Here is a 22,346-nt window from a genome sequence, read left to right on the forward strand (position 1 = left end):
CCATAGGTCAGTTTTTAATCCATTTAACACAGATTTTGTTAAATCCATATAAGATTGTGGGCATATGTATATTTGTAATCATTTCAAAAGTTATAACAACTAGAACATAAGAGCTATTCCTCCTTTTGAAATGGCTCCAGATGTACTAGTGTTTATACCCAAAGATAGAACCTCTGAGAAAGTATTTCACATCAAGACAGGAACAACTAGAATATCCAGCCTGTGAAAAAAAATATACAGGAACCCAGTAATTCTGAATTTAAGAAGAAGATATAATTGGGTGTATGTGAGGGGGTGGGGGGAGAAGGTTTAAAAACTAAAATCACATTACTATGGACAAATTATTTACACTACGGCTGTCCACATGTGGACTCCCTGCGGTTGAAGCGAGGCCCCCAAGTTCCTGGTCCAGGCACTGCTCCCCACTTTACTTTTTGTTGCTGCTGCCACCAGAATTCCTGGGCTGCCCCTCCTTCCTCTATCACCTACTGCTCATCTCCACCCATGGGGGCAGGGCAGTGATGCTGCCTGTGGGGCTGAGGGATCCAGGACCAGTGCAGTGGGACAGTGACAGTGGCATGTAGCAGTGGGGTGAGTTGGGGTAGGGTCATACACATAGGATGAGTCCATGGTGCAGCAAGTTCACCCAGTAGGGACTCACATGACGTCAGGTGCCCATGAGGTATGTGCCGGGGAGCTTGCATGGCATGGCACGGCACATGACCTGCAAGGAAGCTGCAAAGTAGATGTAAGAGTTCAATTCATTATTGGTAAAAAACTTAGTTTTTAGATACAGCATTTGTGAAGAACTGCACCTTCTTGTGAGACTACAAATTTGGCCCCCACACTAACAGAAACAAACAGGGAACAAACATTATACAGCAATTCATTACTTAATTTCTAGACTGGGGGAGTTAAGACCTGGACTAAATCCTGTGTAAAATCTAAGAAAATCTTTAAAACACTGCAGGAAACAAGTAGTTTGGTAGAAAAAAAAATGTTTAATCTGGCTCTTTTCATACATTTTTCCAAAGATGCAGTTACACAATGTTGCCTCTTTTCCAGTGAACATCTGGAATTAGGGTAGTGCCATGAATATCAAGGCAATAGGTGCCTCAGAAACAGTTTCCACTAGGCACACTGTTCTGATAGCAAAGTATCAAAAGATACTGTTCTAGTAAAAACTTGGAATGGGGCAGATTCTAGTTTCCCTGATTTACACAGAATCCTCCCACCAAGAAAGAACAGACCATAGTGCTGCAAATCTTACAACAAATTGTAAAACTGTAGCTAAATACTGCAGTCACGTTTAAGGGTTATTACAGGCAAGGGGGGAAAATGCCAGTTTTCTGTTTATATTGAAGCGTTGCAAGAAAAAAAAATTCGTACCTAGAGGTAGAGGAAACATTTCCATTTATAAAAGGCAGATAATAAAATGCTGTTTAAAAAAAAACAAAACTAAACTAGCAATAGGAGGTGAAGATTTGTAAAAGGAGACACTTGAAAGCATTCTTTTTGGAGACGGCTCTCTTAGGTGGAACTTTTTCCTGGTTGAGGAGGGGACTGTGGAATTTGTTGCTTGACTGTTTTTAACTCGTCAGGAAGAGGAGCAAATCCAGCTTGTGCTTCTATATAAATCACTAGGCTCTAACCCATCAAGTAGCCCCTACAGAAAAAAGCAAAACGTAAAAGATAGTTTAGAAGTATAAACAAAGAGACATCACCATGCTTAAAACAGATTGAAATCTGAAAACTAAAGCTGTACCAGATTACCAGTATTACCATTTTCAAATAATTGGAAAAATGGGTTAATTAATCTAGTCAGCAATCAAAAAGTAAGAAACCATAGTTTTCCAAAATGGTTATGGCTCAAATCCCCAAAACCCCACAGCAGACACAGTAAAATCTAGTACGAAACCACTGAATATCTACATGCAGTATTCAATAATGGGCTTGGTTCCAAAATTTCAGAGCCACATTAGGAACAGGTTTTTTGTTTGTTTGTTCGTTTTTGTGGAAAAAGTGAAACCAAGGCAGTTAAGCTGTTTATAACTACTCATGAAATATCCAATTAAATCAAGATCTTCATATAGATTTGGTGATTCTCTGCTTCTAGTTCCAGAACCAGACATTGAAGGAAACTTCTAGTAACTGCATCTAGACCTACTTTGATTTATATTAAAAAGCTAGCCAATTGCTCATCAAAAATGATGGGTGGGGGGAGGGGTGGCCAGGGACAGACACCCATGTCCAGCCCTGCCTCCCCCCACCTTCAGGGCCAGGCCCACTCCTGGTCTCCCCCCCCCCCCGCCCCCTTCAGGGCCGGGCTGAACCGCCCCTCATCACTGCTGCCTGCAGGGCCAGGGGGGCATGGCCAGCAGCACTGGCCTTGCCCCCCTCTTACCCTCCCCATCCGCTTTATTTTCGTGGCCTGCAGGGAGCAGGGGAGACAGACTGGCCCCCCTGCTGTCCTCTCCAACACTGCCACCACCTGCCGGGGTGATGGGCTGAGCAGGAACAGAGGCCTGGGGCCAAGCTCACTTCCCCTACACTTGCCCCCACCGCTTTGGGCCAGAGCCACTCCCCCCCACTCGGGGAGGTGGCAGGGACAGAGCCTAGTGTCTCGCTGTGCACCCCCGCTCCCCTCATCCAGCCCATCCCCCCAGTTTGGGCCTGACCTCTTTCCCCCCAGCAGCTTGGGTTTGGGCCCAGGGCTGCTACTCCTCCCCATTTCCCCCCACCATGGCAGCCCCAACCCTGTTCCCCACCCCAGCACCACCTCCGCTGCCTCCTCCACAGAGCAGGGGGGAGGGGGCAGCTGTACTGGCCTGGCCTCTGTCCCCGCTGTCACGCCAAGACAGCCAATCAGAGTGCGAATAAAGCATTACAGACAGACCAAGGCTTTTATATAAATACAATTAAGAATCAAGTACCCTCATGCCATTTTCTGAAGAGAAAGAAAGTTTGTCTGAAATTGTTAACATTTGATAAATATTTTGATAGTGAAGTCAGTATATAAGGGGTGTGAATCAGGAGCTGGGAGAATCTCTGTACACCAGGGCATCCCCCAAGGGAAGACAAGGTCCAACAGTCACAAACTGCAGGAAGACTGTTTTAGACTGGACATAAGCAAAAGCTTCTTTACCATCCAAGTCTCCAGATTCTGGAATAGACCCCCGCAAAAAATGGTGCACGTACCTACCCTGGATACTTTTAAGAAACCCCTGGATACTTATCTTGCTGGGGTGATCTGACCTCGGCTGACTTCCTGCCCCTTGGGCAGGGAGCTGGACCCAATCATCTTTCAAGGTCCCTTCAAGCCCCAACGCCTATGAAATCTATGAAACTTCACTCATGTTCCTGAAACACCAGCAAGCAAACTTGTAATAGGTAGGATTACACTTTTGTTACTGGAGAGACATTTCAATAAACACTAAACATGTAGCATGTTTAGTCCATGGGCCTGCCTACACGTAGGTATTTGCTAGTACTGAAAAGTTACGTTGGCAAGTGCTGTAGCAGAAGCTGCTTATATAGACAAATTAGTTATTTTAGACCTACAGCTCAACCAATTTCCTCCACAGAATACAAGTGACCTTTTGCTCTCCTGCTTCTACATTAGGATTTTTGCTGGTATAGCTGTGTTGGCTGAAAGAGAGGTTCCTCCTTCTTCTCCACTGACAGGTATACCAGAGGAAAAAAAAAAAAAGCAGCTTCCAACCCTATGCTTCTTACCATGAAGACAGTATCCTTGGTTAATATAACTAATCAGAGTCTTCACTTCACTTCCCCACGTTTGCATCTGTGGCTTGTACATACTTTCAGATCACAAAATAGTTGTTCAGCCAAGGTGGGAAATTTGATCTTGAATATCCATAAAATAAAAATTCCTAATAGTAATCTAGGAAGCCTACAGTCTTAAGTGCACCTATAGATTTCTCAAACTATCGTGCTGGGCTAATTATACTTTTTATACAGATTCTGCAAGACAGTGGCTCTCAACCTTTTTACATCCAAGACACCCCTTGGAAAATGCCAACTTAGTTTTCACTAGATTTTGACTACAGAAACAAGTAATAGAGTAGTTCTGTTGCAAAGAACTCAGAAAAACTACAACAGGGCAGAATGTTTTTAACACTACGGACTCCTATTTGAAATCTCTGGATTTATTTTGTGAGTTATATTTGCACATCTAACAGTGCTAATATTGCATGGCACTCTGCAGCACCCTTGAAAGGATCTCAAGGCACCCCAGGGTGCTGTGGAGCTTGGTTGAGAATAACTATTATAAGATGTTCCTTAGAAAAGGACCAACGCTGATACAGATGTCTGGGAAGCTTATAATTTTACTGACACTTCACTCTTACCTGCTTCAGACAGTGATCCGAATTTTAAAAGAATTTAAAATTCTGGCACTACAGGTGTGCCACGGGTGAAGGCAGTTACGGCAAGATGGCCTTGAGCAGACACCAAAGACTCCAACACAATCGAATTCAAGGGGTGCCCTCATGCTCCAGATGGACAATTTCAAACGCTTCTCTATATTTGGGTCAAAGTCTTCCCCTACTTGATCCAACTAAACCTAGTGATTCACTGTGGAAATTAAAGACAGTCAGGTGCAGTGCTAGTCATATTACTCCCTTGTGTGCTGCTAACTACAGAAATTGGCATGCCTGTATCTTGGTAGGTCATCTGAGCAGACCTTTAATATGATCCTTCGTCACTAATATATTAGCATTCCTGGCCATAATATTCACTAACTTCACATACATTTTTACACAGCAACTGGTGAGGGAATCAAGGGCAAGACTGCCTCAAACAAGATTCTGCTATACTAATTAGCTTAAGAGGCCCCCTATTTCATTTATGATATAATCTCTGGAACAGATTCAGTCTTTCACTCTGAATTGATCACAAAACACTTGAGGCCTTTATCACATTTTACAAAAGGTTCCATATATGCACTGCTCACACAGACTATCAATTTCAAGCTCTCTGTCATATCCCTACATCATTCAACCTCAACTTTCATTGGATTTTCTCAGCTTTCCTGTCTCCTCCAATTCTCATTCCTCCAATGAGCCAAAGTAACAGAACTGCCAAGACACGCACGTGCCTTACAGAACAGCTGTATATTATTGTAGCCCTTTTCCTTCCTTTCCTAGTTTTCCCTTGTTTGTCACCCTCATTTCTTGTACTTTGTTTAAACCACAGCCATTTTGGAAAAAGAACTGCACCTTTTTTGGAACCGCATGGAGAACATGCTTGCCACTGCAAGCTCCACATGGACTTGTTGACACGCCTCCTGCATGCAGGGCTGCAGCAAGAGCAGTGGCATGAGCAGAGGGCAGGGAGCTTGCAGCTTCTCCGCGTGGCTCCACTGCTCCCTGCTGTGCTGGGTTGCACCAGCCTGGCTGTGGAGGCTTCGGTGAAGGGCAGCAGGGCAGACAGGAGCCCAAGTCTGCAGCCCATGCCTGCCCCATGCTCATATCTGGGTGGGGGGTGAGAGGCACCAGGAAGGTTAGGGAGGCGGGGGGCAAGTGAGAGGCTTGACCAGGGCCAGTTGGGGCTGTGAGGAACCTTTAAATTTAATCATGGATTTGGGGGGTTTTAGGAAAGAATCTGCAATTTTTTAAATCAGGGAAAACCTGGATCCCTGCTTATCACCTACTGAATATCTTGAGAATTCCAGGTTTTTTCATTTTCTTAATCCTTGGATTACATGAACATTTCCATGAAATATATCCTACCCTATGCAAGAGATTTTAACATTTTTTCCTATTTTCCTATTAAATGTTTCCAAGAACAAAAGGTTAGGCTACTTTCCTTGTATGATTTTTTTTTTTTTTTTTTGTGTGTGTGTGGCTGCTGGACAGTTTCCCAAGGTAACCCCATCATTAGTGTTATGACACATGATAGCAGTTGGCAACTCCCTTTTGTAGGGAAAAGCATCCCCTGCCAGGCAGACTCAGGAGGCCTGCACATACCAGAAGCCCCAAATCTGAGATCTTATAAAAGGCTGCCAAGATCAGCTGAACCTCTGACAGCTGGCCCCATGCTGCTCATCTATGTGGGCACAACAATTTTGCTACAGATGATGCTGAGCTGATCAAAAGTGAGTACAGGACTGTGGGCACAAAGGTGAAAGGGACAGAGGTTATATGTTCTCACTGTTCCTTCTAGTCAAAGGTGAAAGCCCAGGCAGGAACAGATGCACTCTTGATATCAACATGTAGCTCTATAGTTAGTGTTACCCAGCAGGGCTTGGACTTCCTTGATTATGGAGTGGCATTCCAAGGCATTTAACAGCTACACTTGTTAAAAAAAGGTTGAAAACCCCTGATCTAACTCTTATATATCAGTGAAAGAAGTGTGGGGAACAAGCAGTAAGAACTGAAGTCCTGATATGATCACAGCAGTATGTAGTGCTATACCTGCAGTAACAGACTTGATGGAATAACTCGGCATGACTGAAATGTTACCATGAATGAGCATAACTTGATTCAAGAAAGCCAAGCAGAGGAAGTAGAAGGTGGTGCTACTTTTTCACACAGTCCTTGTTTTCTCTTGACATGGAGACTCAACAGGCCTATCTCCTGCTTCTTACTGTGTCAGAACAAGGGGCATATCACAGTGGATGTCTGTCACTGACCATGATAGCAGGAGGCGACAGATAAAGTTGTTTTTCAAACTATTATTTGAAGTATCCAGATTACAGGACCTGGTGGTAATAGGGGACTTTAAATGACCATGACACCTGTAGCCAAGGTAACAGAGCAGTGCACAGGCAGTTCAGTAAGTTCTTGAAGGGTGCTGGGGATAACCTTTTGGTACAGATGGTAGAGAAACTCTACAATTTGCTGCTTACAAATAGGAAGGAATTGGATGGGGATGTGAAGATAGAAGGTGACTTAAACAGTGACCATGAAATAAGATACTAAGGAAAGAAAGGAAGGAAGGAGAGATGGTAGCAAGACAGACACTGGATATCAGAAGGGCTAACTAACACATTCAGGGAAATCATGGGCAGGATCCTACAGGACGCAAGGTTGAAAGGGAAAAAAAAAAAAAAAAGACAGTCTAGGAGAGCTGACTGTACCTTATGTACACCACATGAAGGGTGCAAGCATGGGCTCTCCCAATGCGAAGAATGGATGTGAAGTGAAACAAAAGATCAGCTTAGCTGAAAAAAATGCTCTAGTGAAACAGAAACCTTAAAGAAAGAATCTTACAAATACGATAATCTTGGCCATATTATTGCATCTCAATAGGGCCAAGGAGGTGATCCTACCCCTCTACACGACACTGGTCAGGCCACAGCTGGAATACTGTGTCCAGTTCTGGGCACCCCACTTCAAGAGGGATGTGGACAACATTGACAGGGTCCAGAGGAGGGCCACCCACATGATCCAGGGACAGCAAGGCAGACCCTACAATGAGAGGCTATGGGACCTGAACCTGTTCAGCCTTCACAAGAGAAGGCTGAGGGGGGACCTGGTGACCATCTATAAACTCACTAGGGGGGACCAGAAGGGTTTGTGGGGAGACCTTATTTCCCCTAGCACCCCCCGGGATAACAAGGAATAACGGGCACAAGTTGTTGGAGACTAGGTTTAGATTAGACATTCGCAAGAACTACTTCACAGTTAGGGCGGCATCCCAAGGGATGACCAGGTCAAACGGTTATAAACTCCTGCAAGACCGTTTCAGGCTGGACATAAGGAAGAATTTCTTCACTGTCTGAGCCCCCAAGGTCTGGAATAGCCTGCCAGCAGAGGTGGTTCAAGCACCAACATTGAATGCCTTCAAGAGAAATTTGGATGCTTATCTTGCTGGGATCCTATGACCCCAGCTGGCTTCCTGCCCCTCAGGCAGGCGGCTGGACTCGATCTTTCGAGGTCCCTTCCAGCCCTAAAGTCTATGAAATCTATGAAATATAGCAGGCCTGTATTCGTTTTGGATTCAGCCAATTCGGGGGACAGCGATTTGATTTGGTGATTCAAATCGCTGTCCCAAATCAATCTGGCCAAATCCAATTAGGAGATTCAGTCTCTGCCAAATAGGCTGAATCTCCGAATTAAAACAGGTCCTATCCCCTGTCTGCTCTCCCAGCCCCACCAATGACTGCCCCACCGAGCCCCAGTGTTTTGTTTTTGGGTTTTTTTGTTTGGCTGGGGGGGGGGGGGAGAAGAGGGGGGTGTTATTTTGTTGAGGTTTTTTGCATTAATACTCCTGACACCATTTGGGAAACCCAGAGGCTCCTAGTTACAGTGTCTTACTCTTCTACTAAGGACATAGAGATTGATGCGTCAGAGAATTTCCTCTCTAAACCAAAATACAGTCTGTAGAGATTTCTGCCTTCCTCTGAAGGATGGGGGCATGGTACTTTTCCTACAATCTTCTGCAAGAAACCAGAATTCACGGCCCAGAAGAAGACCCCTTCCAAGCCTACATTCCTAAACTGTACGATCTTTCCTCAGAATCCAATCTATCCAGAGTATGTCAAAGCTTACAATTAAAATAATTGAGTCCGTCAATCTTCTCTCTTCACTGCAACATTTTAGAATCATGTTGCATCCCACCTTACTGAAGGGGGACTGTTCACATTCATTTTTAATTAAAACACTTTCACAATTTGGCTTCAAAGTGTAGCCTACATCAGCTGAAGTTTACAAAACTGCATGCGAATTAACAGTAACAAAGAAGAAAGGGAGGGGAAAAAATGAAGTGCTCTAAACTTACGGCAGTTTCATCCGCATGAACACTCTGGCCATGAAGAAGCTCAGTAGCACACTGACAAATCCAATAAAAAGCAACAGAAATCTATTGAGTTTGGGGATATTTGGTGCATTGGATCGGTCCAGAATTATGAATCCTAAGCCACCCATTGTGAAGAGAAAGCTGGATGCAAGCCCTTCCATAATGTACTGTCCATTTACTCTACAAAAAAAAAAAGAGCAAGAGGGGTTTCATTAGGACACCAAAACCAAAGATACCACTTCAATTTCAAAACTTAGATACTGTACTTCAATTTACAGAAAGTTCAAGGCAGTTGATGCCTGCATACTAGTAGCTTCAGCATGAATTGTCTTCTGCTCCTTGACAAAGTCAATTGTTGCAATGGATTAAAATGTAATTTTGCTCACAGACAAACTGTCTAGGAGGTGGAAGATCAAAAGTTTAATTCTGGCAAGAAGCATGCATAATATATGGTGATATACAAAAGTGAGCTCTAAATAAAATAATACTTAACACATGAGAATTTTAAAGTTAAAGTTAATTTAAGAATAAAGATATCAAGGTTTTAAGTAAACAAAAATATAAATAGGGAGCCGAAACTGCTAGGTTGTTGAGCTTTCAAATTTGTTTCCCATTCAGATGTTTAGAAGAGATACTGAAATGCAAATGAGAGAATTAAAAAAAACACTACTTAAAGCCCTACCAGGTAGGTTTAGCACAGGACTAGGAGTCAAGTATTCTTGACTGCATTCTCAGCTCTGCTCCTGATAAGGTCATGGTTTTGAATAAGCTCCTTAACCCTTCTTTGCCCCTGTGCTCCCACCTGTAATACTAAAATATTCTTTGTAATGTACAACAGAAGCAAAATATTCTACATGTTAGCATTTACTATCCTAAAAGGAAGTGGTCTATGATTTTATCCATTGCCCCCAATAAATTTTTACTGAAGTATTCTTGCTTTCGGAGTGCCTCAACTCACTTCTATTGCAATGGTCCCAATAAACGCAAAGGGAAAATAGTACATGGCTTTGTTTAAACTATGTCAGTATATTGGAACTATGCCAAGACTGAACAAGAACCAAGATACAGAAAGTATTTTTAAGTCAATTTCTTTAAAACGTTTAGTTTTTTTTTTTTTATTAATAGCAGAATAATTCTAATCAAAATACAGTAATCATCTACTACAGCATTTAAGAACAGCAGTCACTATCCAAAATTCCATAGGCTTACTCCTTAATATTCTCAAGTAACTTCTAATTAAATTAGCTGAATCAATATTAGAAATTTAGATTTTAAGCAAGGAGATACGTGAACTCATTTTGAAGAGCAGACAGTTTTATGCTGAATAAAAAATACCCCCAAAAAACTTAGCTTCAGTCCTGTAGCTACAAGTGGCCTCTTGCACTCATGCAAAAAGTAGCTTGTAAGATAAGGAAGGACTTATTTCTCAAAACATATCACAATACCTTGAGTTCACAAGTACTGCATGCAAGTCTTGCCTTATGGTTAAATTGGATTCTACTTTTTTGACTCTGATACTGTCTCATACACAATTTCCTAGAACAGGGGTGCTCGACCTCAAGCCTGTGAAACCATGACCTCAGGGCTGCAGGAATCCCCATAGGTTGAAAAAATTGGCAAGTGGGAAACAGGGGAAGCTCCGTGCAGCTAGGTCCAGCCCTGCCTAAGCCACTGCGGTACAGTGGAATCAGGGCCAGGCCTACCCCTGCCCCTTCACGCATGCGGATAGAGGCCGCTTCATCACCCCACCTGGCATCCAGACCAGGGCTGGGATGCTCTCCCTTCCCTGTCAGGATTGTGGTTGCCTTTGCCTCCCTGAATTAATTAGAGTCAGGCCACACCGCCCTCCAGCAGGATGGGGCCCCTCTGCTGGCTAGATCATGCCTACTGGCCAGATCTGGCTTGCAGCCAGACTTGGCACTGCCCATCTGACCTGCAGGGCAGAAAGGTTGGGCACCACTGTCTTTAAATCATTAAAACATTCCAAGATTATTCTATGAACTTAATCTTTATGGACTCATTACTGGCTAATTGTGCTAAAGGACATTTTCTGCAGTAACTAAACTTAATAGAGCATAATTAATACAAATATACTAATGAAACAATGCAGATAACCAATGTCCTACAATTCACTTCTATTCACTTACCTGACAAACACTTAAAGGCAATATAGCTATGAAATAGTGGTTTTATATACATACACATACAACCATCCATCCTATCGTCAATCTTGATGTCAAATCATAAGGATATGGGGGAAAAAATTAAAACTAATAGCAAACCTTCCCTCTTATATTGCAAAGAATGAATTTTAACAAAAATATCTGGAAATATTATTTATTAAGAGAAACAAAAATAAGATTGAATTCTGCCAAGACTAAATGTTCACAGCACGGTTAAACAGGTCACTTGGAAATCAAGACACCACTCTTATAGTCAGATGCATAGATCGGTCCTTTGTCCACACAGAGCTTAAAAGTCAGATAGCATCATAAGAGTGCTAGGTTTCACTTGTATGTGCAGGGGCAGAAAAATCAAAAAATCTTTTAAGGCAAAGAATAATTTGTACCTATATGCCAAGAAGGCCACTGGTCTCTGATGCCCATGTTCATCTGTCATAGATCCAACACTCGGAGGTTCTACAATTACATCGTAGATTATTCCTGTAAAGAAAAACAATGTTGCATGCTAGTTTTGAACTGTGGAGCAAGTTAGCAAGCACAGGCTATTCCTAATGTTCAGAAGGGTTTCTTTCCATCACCAGCCTAAACAATTCAATACAAACATAATTTTAAATTTAGATTTATTTAAAAATAAAATGAAAGCTATTAAGTAGGTATTTTCAAATCAACACGATCACTTCATTAAAGTACATCCTTAGGTCCCAATGAATGACTATTAAACAGAAATCTCATTTTTGCTTTAGCACTGAGAAGAGGGAAATTTAAAATTTACTTGTGTACATATACATGCAGCATACTATATAGCATACTCCACTATATACATCTCAGATAAGCACATAATTCAGCTAACTGCATAACAGGACAGCAGTCCCATTTTTTTTGCCTGTTGGATACATAATAAACAAACACTGGTTATTTATCCACTGAGAACAGAAAATGCTTAAGTGGATAGAAACTCTTTGGTCTTACTGGCAATTATATTGTATAATTGGTGAAATCCACTAGTCTCAAAGTTTCTAAAGCAGTCATGAACTGACTTGGTCCTCATTTCAAGGTTGCTGTTAGATGCGTAAGGTGCTCTGAGGAATAAGGAAGGTAGCTTCTAACTATGGGAGAGTTCGGGGAGGGAGGGGGACTAAGCCCCCGCTTAAGCCTCCCTGTAAGATTTGAACAACATAACTTTGGGGGGGTCCTCCAATTTTATTAGGGCATTGTGATGGGCAGCCCAATTTTGTGGGGTTTTTTTGCAGACCCTCCCCCCGCCAAAGAGCCAAAGTGTAATTTGAACCTCAAGTTTCAACAAGGTATAAAAAGCTGCAGGGTACTCTTGTAGGTAATGATCAGTGTTTATAGTGGAGTTGCAATCCTTTTCAGGCCCTAGAATATCCACTTAAAATGTAGTACACCCACAATGCTCCAGAGTGACCCTTATTTTACCTACTTCAAGATTTCAATACTCTTTATCTTGCACTAAGACCATTAACCTTCTTTTCTTAAATAGTTACATTTATGATCATTAACTTGGATACTATTTATGTGTTTCTAAAAACCTAGTTTTGGTTGATGAGATTCCAATGCACAGAAGTTTTCTGCTTGGGAACTCTTTGCGACACCTCTCTAAAACGCAGCCATTTGAGAACATCCTGAGACGGCTCAAATCCGCCATGCCACTGACTTAACTAAGTCTAAAAACTTGTCATGTAAATTAAAAACATGGAGACTCCCCACTTGCTTACAGGGTGGATTTGATTTAAATCATGATTTAAAATCACTGCTCAGTAAGCCTTGATTTAATCATGGTTTTCTATTAAAAAAAAAAAAAATGCATTCTTGTTGTTTGATATCACCTCCATTAAAATATTCCCAAACAGGTTCCCTTTTATGGCCTGGCAAGCCTGCTGCTGATAGATTTTCCCTTCTACCATACCATTCCCTCACTAGATCTCAAATCAATGGAGAGGCTGATCTCAGAATCCTGCCTCAGGCAGGAGGCTAGGCTACATGACCCCCTAGAGATCCCTTCCAGCTTGAATAGAATCTCTCTTGCTTCTACTGCCCCTCCCTCCTTACATTTGTCTCCAGACTCCTCCACCTTGCCCAAATCTACTCCACCCCCAACATTCGTCTACTCATTTAACTTCTTGAAATGTAGCCCTTTTAAAGTGCTTCCCTTCGAAAATCTAACTCCCTGCCTGCTTAATTTTTATGACCGTTCATTCTTTTGAAAACTAATTGCTTGCATAGAAATCATAGAAAGGGATGGAAGGGACCTCCAGAGGGCATCGAGTCCAGCCTCCTGCCTGAGGCAGGATCCTTCTTATTCATATCCATTGATTAGTACTAGAATCCATGCAGAGGAGGCAGGGGAGCAGGTAGATGGGGAGAGCCTGAACCAGCCCTTATCACTTCACACCATGCTTCTGTCAGTGGGTGGCACAGGGTGAACATCTAGGAGTCCAATGAGGGAACAAAAGACCAGGACAGGTAGGCCTGCAGTGGTCCTGGGGAATGACCCAACACTACACCCTTCTGGGGTTGGATGGGGTGGTTGAGTTGCCTGTGGCAGGGCAGCGTCCAGGAAATACCACACCTAGAAGTATGGAGTGGCGGAAAGCTTCAGCCCCCATTGCCTTGTGGGTGATCCTGGTCAGGTTAGGGGAACACACCCCAACATAAAGGGTCCAGGTCCACTGAGCGGGGCTTGAGGCAGGGTTCAGACATGTCAAGTCACCTGAAGCCTGAGAGGGCTGTAAGCCTAGAGTGAGGTCCAACCATGTTGACAGACACCTGAGGCCCAAGTGAGGGGGCCCAGAGGCCCCAGTGAAGGGGCAGAGTAGAAGCCCCAGTGAGGGGCATGTCCAAGAACACCTGACACCAAGTTTGGGCCAGAGGCTGAGCATGCCCAAGCAATGGGGGCAGGGGAGTAATAGTGGAAGTGATTTTTGGATGCCATCTACAAGGCATGGGACATAGTAAAGGGGAAGTTAGAGCAGAGTGTTATGCCCTTGGCATCAGGATATTAAATGGGCAGCTTCCGTATCCTTCCTCTGCTTTTAATACATCAAAGCATGGTGGGCAGACTGCCTTAGGCAGGTGGGCAGGCCAACATTGTGACTGGCCCTGGAGATGGCCCTGTCACACGTCATGTAGCAACAAATTCTTATTACACTCAAATAATTGTTCATCAAAAGTTCTGAGAAATGCAGTGTGAGACTCGTTTTAGCACAGCCAAATGAAACTGATATCAGTAATATAGTAAGAAAATTAAAGAGAAATAATGCAAAGCATTGCGTGTTGCAAATAGTATAGAACAAAACCACATACAAAACTATTCAGAAGACTATGGAAATTTCTGACTCCACAGTGTTTAGAATGAAATCCATAGATCATCAGTTTAACTAGATGAGAATACCTCCATTTATGTACGAATGTAGCTTCCAGTCTTTTTAGTTGAAGCTTTTCTTTTCAATGGATCTGTCTGAGCCTATGTCCTAGTATAGCTAATGTCTAACCTGTTTTGTTTCTACTTAATTTTTGTCTGTGTTTTTTTCCATCTAACACATTTTCCTTTCTAGTATTCATTTTTATTTATTCCCCCTTGGATTTTAAAACTACATTTGCACTTAATCTTGTTCTGTTCGAAAGTATTTTTGTTTAATTCACTAATCAAATTTATATGACATTTTATAGTGATAAATGTAGCAGTTAGCCTGTAGCGGACTGATACAGCCACAGCGTGGCAGGAGTGTTCTTAAAAAGTAGTTATGATCCACTACAGCTTAATGTTGGCAAAATGGAAAACCTTTAACATTCTGGATGATGCTCCAGGGGTTTGTCATGCTACTTGGTCAGAAAAGGAAGATGCAGACCCACAGAGAGAGAAAATACTAACTATAAAAGGAAAGGTGGATTCAGGTCAACAAGAGAGTCACTGGAGGGTTGGATAATAGCCACATCCTGAAAAACATTTGTGCATAAAGAGAGGGAATAGGCTTCTTCTGACAGAAGTATGGCTGAAAGGGACCTCCAGAGGTCATCTAGTCCAAGGGTAGGGTAGGCAAAATATAGCCATGGGCCATATGCAGCCCACTGGCTGCTGTGGAGAGCCTAAAGAGGGCTGAGCTCTTTATCGCTCTGCTCTGTCACAGCCAGGGCCAGGCCAGGCAGTGTGCAGACTTCTTCCCTTGCCCCTGCATCCATTTCCCCCCCCACACCTGGCTTCCTGCTGGCACTATGGCTGTGCTGGCATGAAACTGTGCCCACTGGCAGCCAGGTCCATATGGTAGCATGCCAAGTAGCCATCCTACCTATCAACTACAATGAGCCACTACCACTGTGGCACTGCTAGATCTTGCTGGCCGTGGTGGGGAGGAGAGAACAGGCTCATGAATAGAGCGGTCTTCATTTCATTCTTCTGCTTGCACCTCTGCCCAGCAAAATTTTGGCTGCTCAGAGTCCACTGGCTCCCCCAACTCATGCAGGGGAGAGCAGGCACTGGCTGGTGTGCTTCACTCCCTTATTACAAACCTGTGACCTTCACTCCCTCACCTGGATCTTTTTTTTTTTTCCTTTTATAAATTGCCCCAAGTTGCCTGTGGCAGGTTAGGGTGCTAGGTCTGTGTGGTGTCAAGGTTGAGAGTAGCCTTATGTAGAATTAGATCAGGCTTGTTCAACATATGGCCCACAGGTCACCATGCAGCCCACCAAGCTGTTTTCTGAAGCCTGAGGTGCTGCAACAGGAAAAGAAAGTAAATACTGTTTACTTTCATTCCCACCCCCTGTCCCTCCCCCAGCCCCTCAGCAGCTTCCTAATGGCTGCTGAAGGGCTGGGGAAGGGACAAGGTTTCCACATGCACCACGTCAGCTTGACGTTGCCTACACGGTGCACGTGGGAAGAGGAGTAGCTATGTGCCACTCAGGACAGGATGAGCCCAGCCAGAGCAGCAGGGCCTCAGCTGCACTTTCCCCCTACCTGCACTGGTCACTCCTGAGCAGCACACAGTTCCGCCGCTGCTTCTGCTGGCTGGTGCCAACCTGGGCGGATCTGTCCCATCCGGAGCAGCATACAGCTGAAGCCGGATTCCCACATGGTGCTGGGGACAGGAGGAACCCGGCCGGGTCAGCACCGGCCAGCAGAAGCGGCGGTGGAGCCAAGTGCCACTCAGGACTGACCGGAGCAGGTAGGAAGAAAATGCAGCTCAGCTCCTGCTGCTGTGGCTGGGCTCATCCCATCCTGAGCAGCACACGGCTCTACCGCCGCTTATGCTAGCTGGTGCAGACCCATCTGGGCTCCTCCCGTCCCCAACAGCTTGTGGGAAGCTGGCTTCTGTCACATGCTACTCCGGAAGGGACAGACCCAGCCGGATCAGCACTGGCCAGGAAAAGTGGCATGCAGCTGAAGCTGGCTTCCCACATGCTGCTGGGGATGGGAGGAGCCCAGTCAGGTATGCACCGGCCAGCAGATTGGTATAAAGTGACAAGCCTATGTCTGGAGAGGGGTCAGGCTCCCTAGATCTGAGACCTGATGTAGGCTATGGCAGAGACTCACTCTGGAACAACGGCTAATGAACTCGTGTCTGTACCTGCCAGGAACCCAAGTAGCAGGTGGTTGATACCTGGTAAGTTCATGTGAGTAAAGACTGCTTATTGCTTTCTGTGTGGCCTTAAAAATGTTTTTATCCTACTAAAATCTGCCATACTTTGTGAGAGTCATTGCCTCTGTATGAGAAAGCAGAATCATAGCCACTGAACTAAATTCATGCCCCGTGGGAATAATCACAATTCAGCAAAATGGGTGGGAAGGAAAAGCCGGAGTTCTAAGTGTGCACCCTAAAAGAGGCCATGAAAGAGTCAGAAGCACAACCTTGGAACCAGGACAGCTATCCGGTGACGGCAGTCCAGGAGGCATGATGGGAATCCTCTACTCTCATGAGATTTAGGAAAGCAAGAGGACATGACAGCAACATGTAGGCAGAGACAGTGCAGGGCCTTGGAGCCATGTTAATAAAGTGAGGACAACTGTGTTCCCACCCTGGTCAGTGACTAGTTGTGGGTACATCTTCACTAGCTTCAAGCCACTCAAAACTGCTGCCAAAAAATAAGCCCTTCCTACCCACTTACACTTTACCTGCTCTGAACTAAATTCAGAGGGGGACACCTGGGGGACAATGACCATCAAATAACAGAATTCACCATAAGGCGTAGAGTGGGAAAGGTAACTACAGGTACTCCTCACTTAACGACCTACCTGTTTAACGACCGCGCGGACTTATGACCAGCTCTCTGAGCAGTCGGTATTGTACAAAACGTATTGTGGAAACAGCAGCGTGGCGTCTCAAGCCAAGGCATGCAGTATCAAGGGGCGGCTCCTTGCTTATCGACCAATTCGCTTAACGACCTAGTCGCAGGAACGGAACTCGGTCGTTAAGTGAGGGGTGCCTGTAGTAGGGTGGAAGTGCTACACTTTAGGAAGGCTGACTTCAACAAACTCAGGCGTTTAGTCAATGATGCACTGCAGAGTAAGAGATTTGGTGAGATGGGAGCCCAGGAAAGGTGGCTATGCCTTAAGGAAGCGATCCTTCGGGCACAGAGGGAGACGATCCTGATGTGGGGGAAAAAAGGGGGAAAGGGGCCAAGAGGTTTCCTTGGCTGACCAAAGAAATCCAGAGCAGCCTAAGGGCAAAAAAGGGGGGCATACAAGCAGTGGAAACAGGGAGAAATTACTAAAGAGGAGTATGCCTCCTCAGCTCGCAGTTGCAGGGAGGCAGTTAGAAAAGCCAAAGCTACCATGAAGCTGAGGATGGCATCTCAAGTTAAGGATATCAAAAAATTGTTTTTTAGATATATAGGGAGTAAAAAGAAGGCCCAGGGCAGTATAGGACCACTACTGAACAGGCAAAAGCAATTAGTGACAGACAGGGGGGACAAGGCTGAACTCCTCAATGAGTTCTTTGCCTCAGTTTTCCTAAACGAGCAGCAAAACAAGTCTCACAATGGGATCGTAGAGAGACAACAGCAGGGCAACAGACTACCAAGCACTGACCCCGAGATGGTGCAGTCACTTGGAAGGACTGGATGCATTTAAGTTGGCAGGCCCGGATGAGCTCCATCTGAGGCACTGGCTGAGGTCATTGCAAAGCCACTGGCAAAAATGTTTGAGCACTTGTGGTGCACAGGCCAAGTCCCGAGGGACTGGAAAAGGGCCAGTGTGGTCCCCATTTTCAAGAAGGGGAGGAAGGAAGATCCAGGCAACTACAGGCCAGTCAGCCTCACCTCCATCCTTGGTAAAGTCTTTGAAAAGATTATTAAGGCTCATATGTGAGACCCCGGCAGAAAAAATTATGCTGAGGGGAAACCAGCACAGGTTTGTAGCAGGTAGATCATGCCTGACTAATCTAGTCTCTTTTTATGACCAGGTTACAAAACACCTGGACGCAGGAGTAGGGGTAGATATCATTTACTTAGACTTCAGGAAGGCCTTCGATACAGTATCCCACCCCATACTGGTGAACAAATTAAGAGGCTGCAACTTGGATGATTACACAGTCCAGTGGATGGCAAATTGGCTAGAGGGTCATACCCAGAGAGTGGTGGTGGACGGGTCGGTATCGACCTGGAAGGACGTGGGCAGTAGGGTCCCGCAGGGCTCGGTCCTTGGAACAATACTCTTCAATGTCTTCATCAGTGACTTGGATGAGGGACTGAAGTGTATTCTGTCTAAATCTGCGGATGATACAAAACTGTGGGGAGAAGTGGATGCACTGGAGGGCAGGGAACAACTACAGGCAGACCTGGACAGGTTGGACAAATGGGCAGAAAACAACAGAATGAGATTTAACAAGGAGAAATGCGAAGTGCTGCACCTAGGGAGGAAAAATGTTCAGCACACCTACTGCCTAGGAAACGACCTGCTCGGCAGGAAGGAAGCGGAAAGGGATCATGAGTTGTCAGTGTGACGAAGTGATCAGCAAAGCTAACGGCACTTTATCATGCATCAGCACATGCGTGACAAGCAGAACCAAGGAGGTGATACTTCCCCTCTATCGGGCACTGGTCAGACTGCAGTTGGAATACTGCATCCAGTTTTGGGCACTGCACTTCAAGAGGGATGTGGATAACCTGGAGAGGGTCCAGGGAAAGGCCACTCCTATGGTTAAGGGCTTGCAGGCCAAGCCCTATTAGGAGAGATTAGGGCACCTGGACCTCTTCAGCCTCTGCAAGAGAAGGTTGGGAGGTGACCTTGCGGCTGCCTATAAATTCATCATGGGGGCACAGAAGGGAATTGGTGAGGCTCTATTCACCAAGGCACCCCTGGGGGTTACAAGAAATAATGGCCATAAGCTAGCAGAGAGCAGATTCAGACTGGACATTAGGAAGAACTTCATAGATTCATAGATGTTAGGGTCGGAAGGGACCTCAATAGATCATCAAGTCCAACCCCCTGCATAAGCAGGAAAGAGTGCTGGGTCTAGATGACCCCAGCTAGATACTCGTCTAACCTCCTCTTGAAGACCCCCAGGGTAGGGGAGAGCACCACCTCCCTTGGGAGCCCGTTCCAGACCTTGGCCACTCGAACTGTGAAGAAGGTCTTCCTAATGTCCAGTCTAAATCTGCTCTCTGCTAGCTTGTGGCCATTGTTTCTTGTAACCCCCGGGGGCGCCTTGGTGAATAAATCCTCACCAATTCCCTTCTGTGCCCCCGTGATGAACTTATAGGCAGCCACAAGGTCACCTCTCAACCTTCTCTTGCGGAGGCTGAAAAGGTCCAGTTTCTCTAGTCTCTCCTCGTAGGGCTTGGTCTGCAGGCCCTTGACCATATGAGTTGCCCTTCGCTGTACCCTCTCCAGGTTATCCGCATCCTTCTTGAAGTGTGGCGCCCAGAATTGCACGCAGTACTCCAACTGCGGTCTGACCAACGCCCTATAGAGGGGAAGTATCACCTCCCTGGACCTATCTGTCATGCATCTGCTGATGCACGATAAAGTGCCATTGGCTTTTCTGATGGCTTCGTCACACTGCCGGCTCATGTTCAACTTGGAGTCCACTAGGACTCCAAGATCCCTTTCCACCTCTGTGCCACCCAGCAGGTCATTCCCTAGGCTGTAGGTGTGCTGGACATTTTTCCTCCCTAGGTGCAGCACTTTGCATTTCTCCTTGTTGAACTGCATCCTGTTGATTTCTGCCCACTTGTCCAGCCTATCCAGGTCTGCCTGCAGCTGTTCCCTGCCCTCCGGCGTGTCCACTTCTCCCCCGGCGTGTCCACTTCTTCACAGTTAGAGTGGCCAAAATCTGAAACGGGCTCCCAATGGAGGTGGTGCTCTCCCCTACCCTGGGGGTCTTCAAGAGGAGGTTAAGATAGGCATCTGGCTGGGGTCATCTGAACCCAGCACTTGTTCCTGCCTATACAGGGGTCGGACTCGATGATCAATCGAGGTCCCTTCCAACCCTAGCATCTATGAATCTATGAACTGGAAATGAGGCAGTGAGGGCCCTTCTAGGGTGGTCCAAGGACAGCAGAAGCAGATCACACACAAAGAGAGAGTTGTTCCCAGAATGTCCTCACCACCACATTTCTTCTGAAAAGCAGGGATATCCTGAGGTTCATTTAATGTTTGTAAAACGCTTGGAGAGCCCCACACAGTTGTGCTGCATAAAAATGCAAAATATATTTTGACTTATTTGGTTGGCACCTTGCCCTGAGATTTTCAAAGCAGAGTCAAAAGGCCTAAATCCCGTTCATTTTAATGGAAGTTGAGGCCTCCAAATCTTTTATGACAACTTTGTAACATGCCTATCCACCCCTTTTTGCAAATCTCAGGCATAGTTTGGAAGCTCACCCAAAGAACATAAGAGCATAAAAAGTGCCATGCTTGGTCAACCCAATGGTCCATCTAGCTCAGTATCCTGTCCCGAACAGTGGCAGAGGCAGATGCTATTGAAGGAGAGTTCTGAACTGGTTAGACCCACTTCATTGTCACTTCCTGCAACTTCACTGGCGTCAAAGGTCACGTGACCTCACTTCCTGATGTGATACTGCTTCCTGTGAGGTCTATGAATATGGCTCACCAGCCCACTGGGTGATAAAAAGTACGATCAGGCCCTACATTCAAAAAGGTTGGACACCCCTGAATTAGATGATAGTTTTATGGAATGGTTTGAATCCTGCCTCAGGCAGGAGGCTGGACTAGATGATCTCGAGAGGTCCCTTCCACCCTGACTTCTCCAGAGGCACTGACAGATGTGAAGAAACAACCCCCCCCCCCCCCCACCAAAAAAACAGACTAGATGCAGATGCTTCCACAGCATGATAGTTTGCAAAGAATTTTTTTCCAACTGTTTGAGTTTGTCTAATAAAAGATATCGGATTTACCCAAAGAACCTTGTCTGCCTATGTCCTTAGACCAACACAGCTACAACCTACACCCACAAAACAAGCCAGCGCTTTACCAGAAGCAGCAGCATGTTAGTTCGACCCAGCTCCATAGCATCTATACAGATCAGGCGCTCAGCTGGGCTTTTTAGTGCCTTTATCTAAAACGGATCCAATCAGCTATTACATAAAAGCACCAAAAAGCCGTGCTGAAGTGCCTGATCTGTACAGATGTGGACAAACCGGGCCCAATTAACGTGCTGCCCCTGCTGGGGGGACTGAGCAGAAAGGAAAGCACTGGTTTTGCTTTTTCTACATCCATAATCAGCCTCAGGCTCCAAGTAACCCACCCCAATGCCTGGCCCATAACCAGGGAGGCCGAGAGCTTCTGGACATGCACCGGCCCATCACCCCCCTGCAGAACAGGACAGGCCTGACTTCCAAAGCTCCCCTTTGTGTACTTGCTCCCCTTCAGCTGAGAATGCTCTTCACCGGCACTGGGGACTGCATCACTAGCTGCAGCAGGTGGGGCCAGTAGACTTGACAGCCAATGGGAAAAAGCAACGTGTAGCAGCTCCTTCCCCTTCCCCAGTTGAGAATCTCTGCTTTGCACCCGGCACTGGATATTTGGGGGGGGGGGGGGGGGGGGGCAAGGGGCTGCAACCGGCAGCGAGCAGGTGGAAGCGACACGTAGCAGCTCCCCCGTGGCCACGCCCCCTCCGCCAGCCGCCCCTGCACTGGACGCAGGGAGCAACGGCCAAGGGCCGGTCACGTGACCCAACAGCTCCCCCCACCCCCTGGCTGTTACCTCCGGTGATGAGGAAGTAGGACACCACTACCAGGGCATACACGGTCATGGCCGAGGGCATATGCACCCAGCTGGGCCGCTTCAGCTTAACGTTGGGGCACTCGAGCACCGCGAACGGCACCCGGTACAGCGTCTCCATGCTGCCAGCGGAAAACTCCGACCCCCGACTGACCCGCCGCGGCCTCCGTCCCGCCTCCAACACGAAGGCGGAAGCGGAAGCCAGCTGG

At 45.8% G+C, this 22,346-nt stretch overlaps 1 protein-coding gene across 1 annotated transcript; it reads right to left on the reverse strand.

Moving 5' to 3' along the window:
• Positions 1–981: 981 nt before the first annotated feature.
• On the reverse strand, positions 982–22,334 carry OSTC (oligosaccharyltransferase complex non-catalytic subunit). The gene is made up of 4 exons (XM_006265490.4): positions 22,120–22,334; positions 11,330–11,423; positions 8,743–8,940; positions 982–1,666 (listed from the first exon to the last, which is right to left on the reverse strand). Exons 1-4 carry the CDS (start codon positions 22,256–22,258, stop codon positions 1,648–1,650), a joined length of 450 nt encoding a protein of 149 aa, XP_006265552.1. The 5' UTR covers positions 22,259–22,334; the 3' UTR covers positions 982–1,647.
• Positions 22,335–22,346: the final 12 nt, after the last annotated feature.

This window comes from Alligator mississippiensis, chromosome 2 (assembly GCF_030867095.1).
Source record: "Alligator mississippiensis isolate rAllMis1 chromosome 2, rAllMis1, whole genome shotgun sequence".
Taxonomy (NCBI): domain Eukaryota; kingdom Metazoa; phylum Chordata; order Crocodylia; family Alligatoridae; genus Alligator; species Alligator mississippiensis.

Bases quoted from the DNA above. Each gene is read 5' to 3' on its own strand.
- OSTC (XM_006265490.4), bottom strand. From the start codon at position 22,258: ATGGAGACGCTGTACCGGGTGCCGTTCGCGGTGCTCGAGTGCCCCAAC. The intron at 11,424-22,119 runs GTAACAGCCAGG...TTTTCTTTACAG, and splicing joins CTACTTCCTCATCACCGGAG to GAATAATCTACGATGTAATT. The intron at 8,941-11,329 runs GTACAAATTATT...TTTTTTTTGTAG, and splicing joins GTGGCCTTCTTGGCATATAG to AGTAAATGGACAGTACATTA.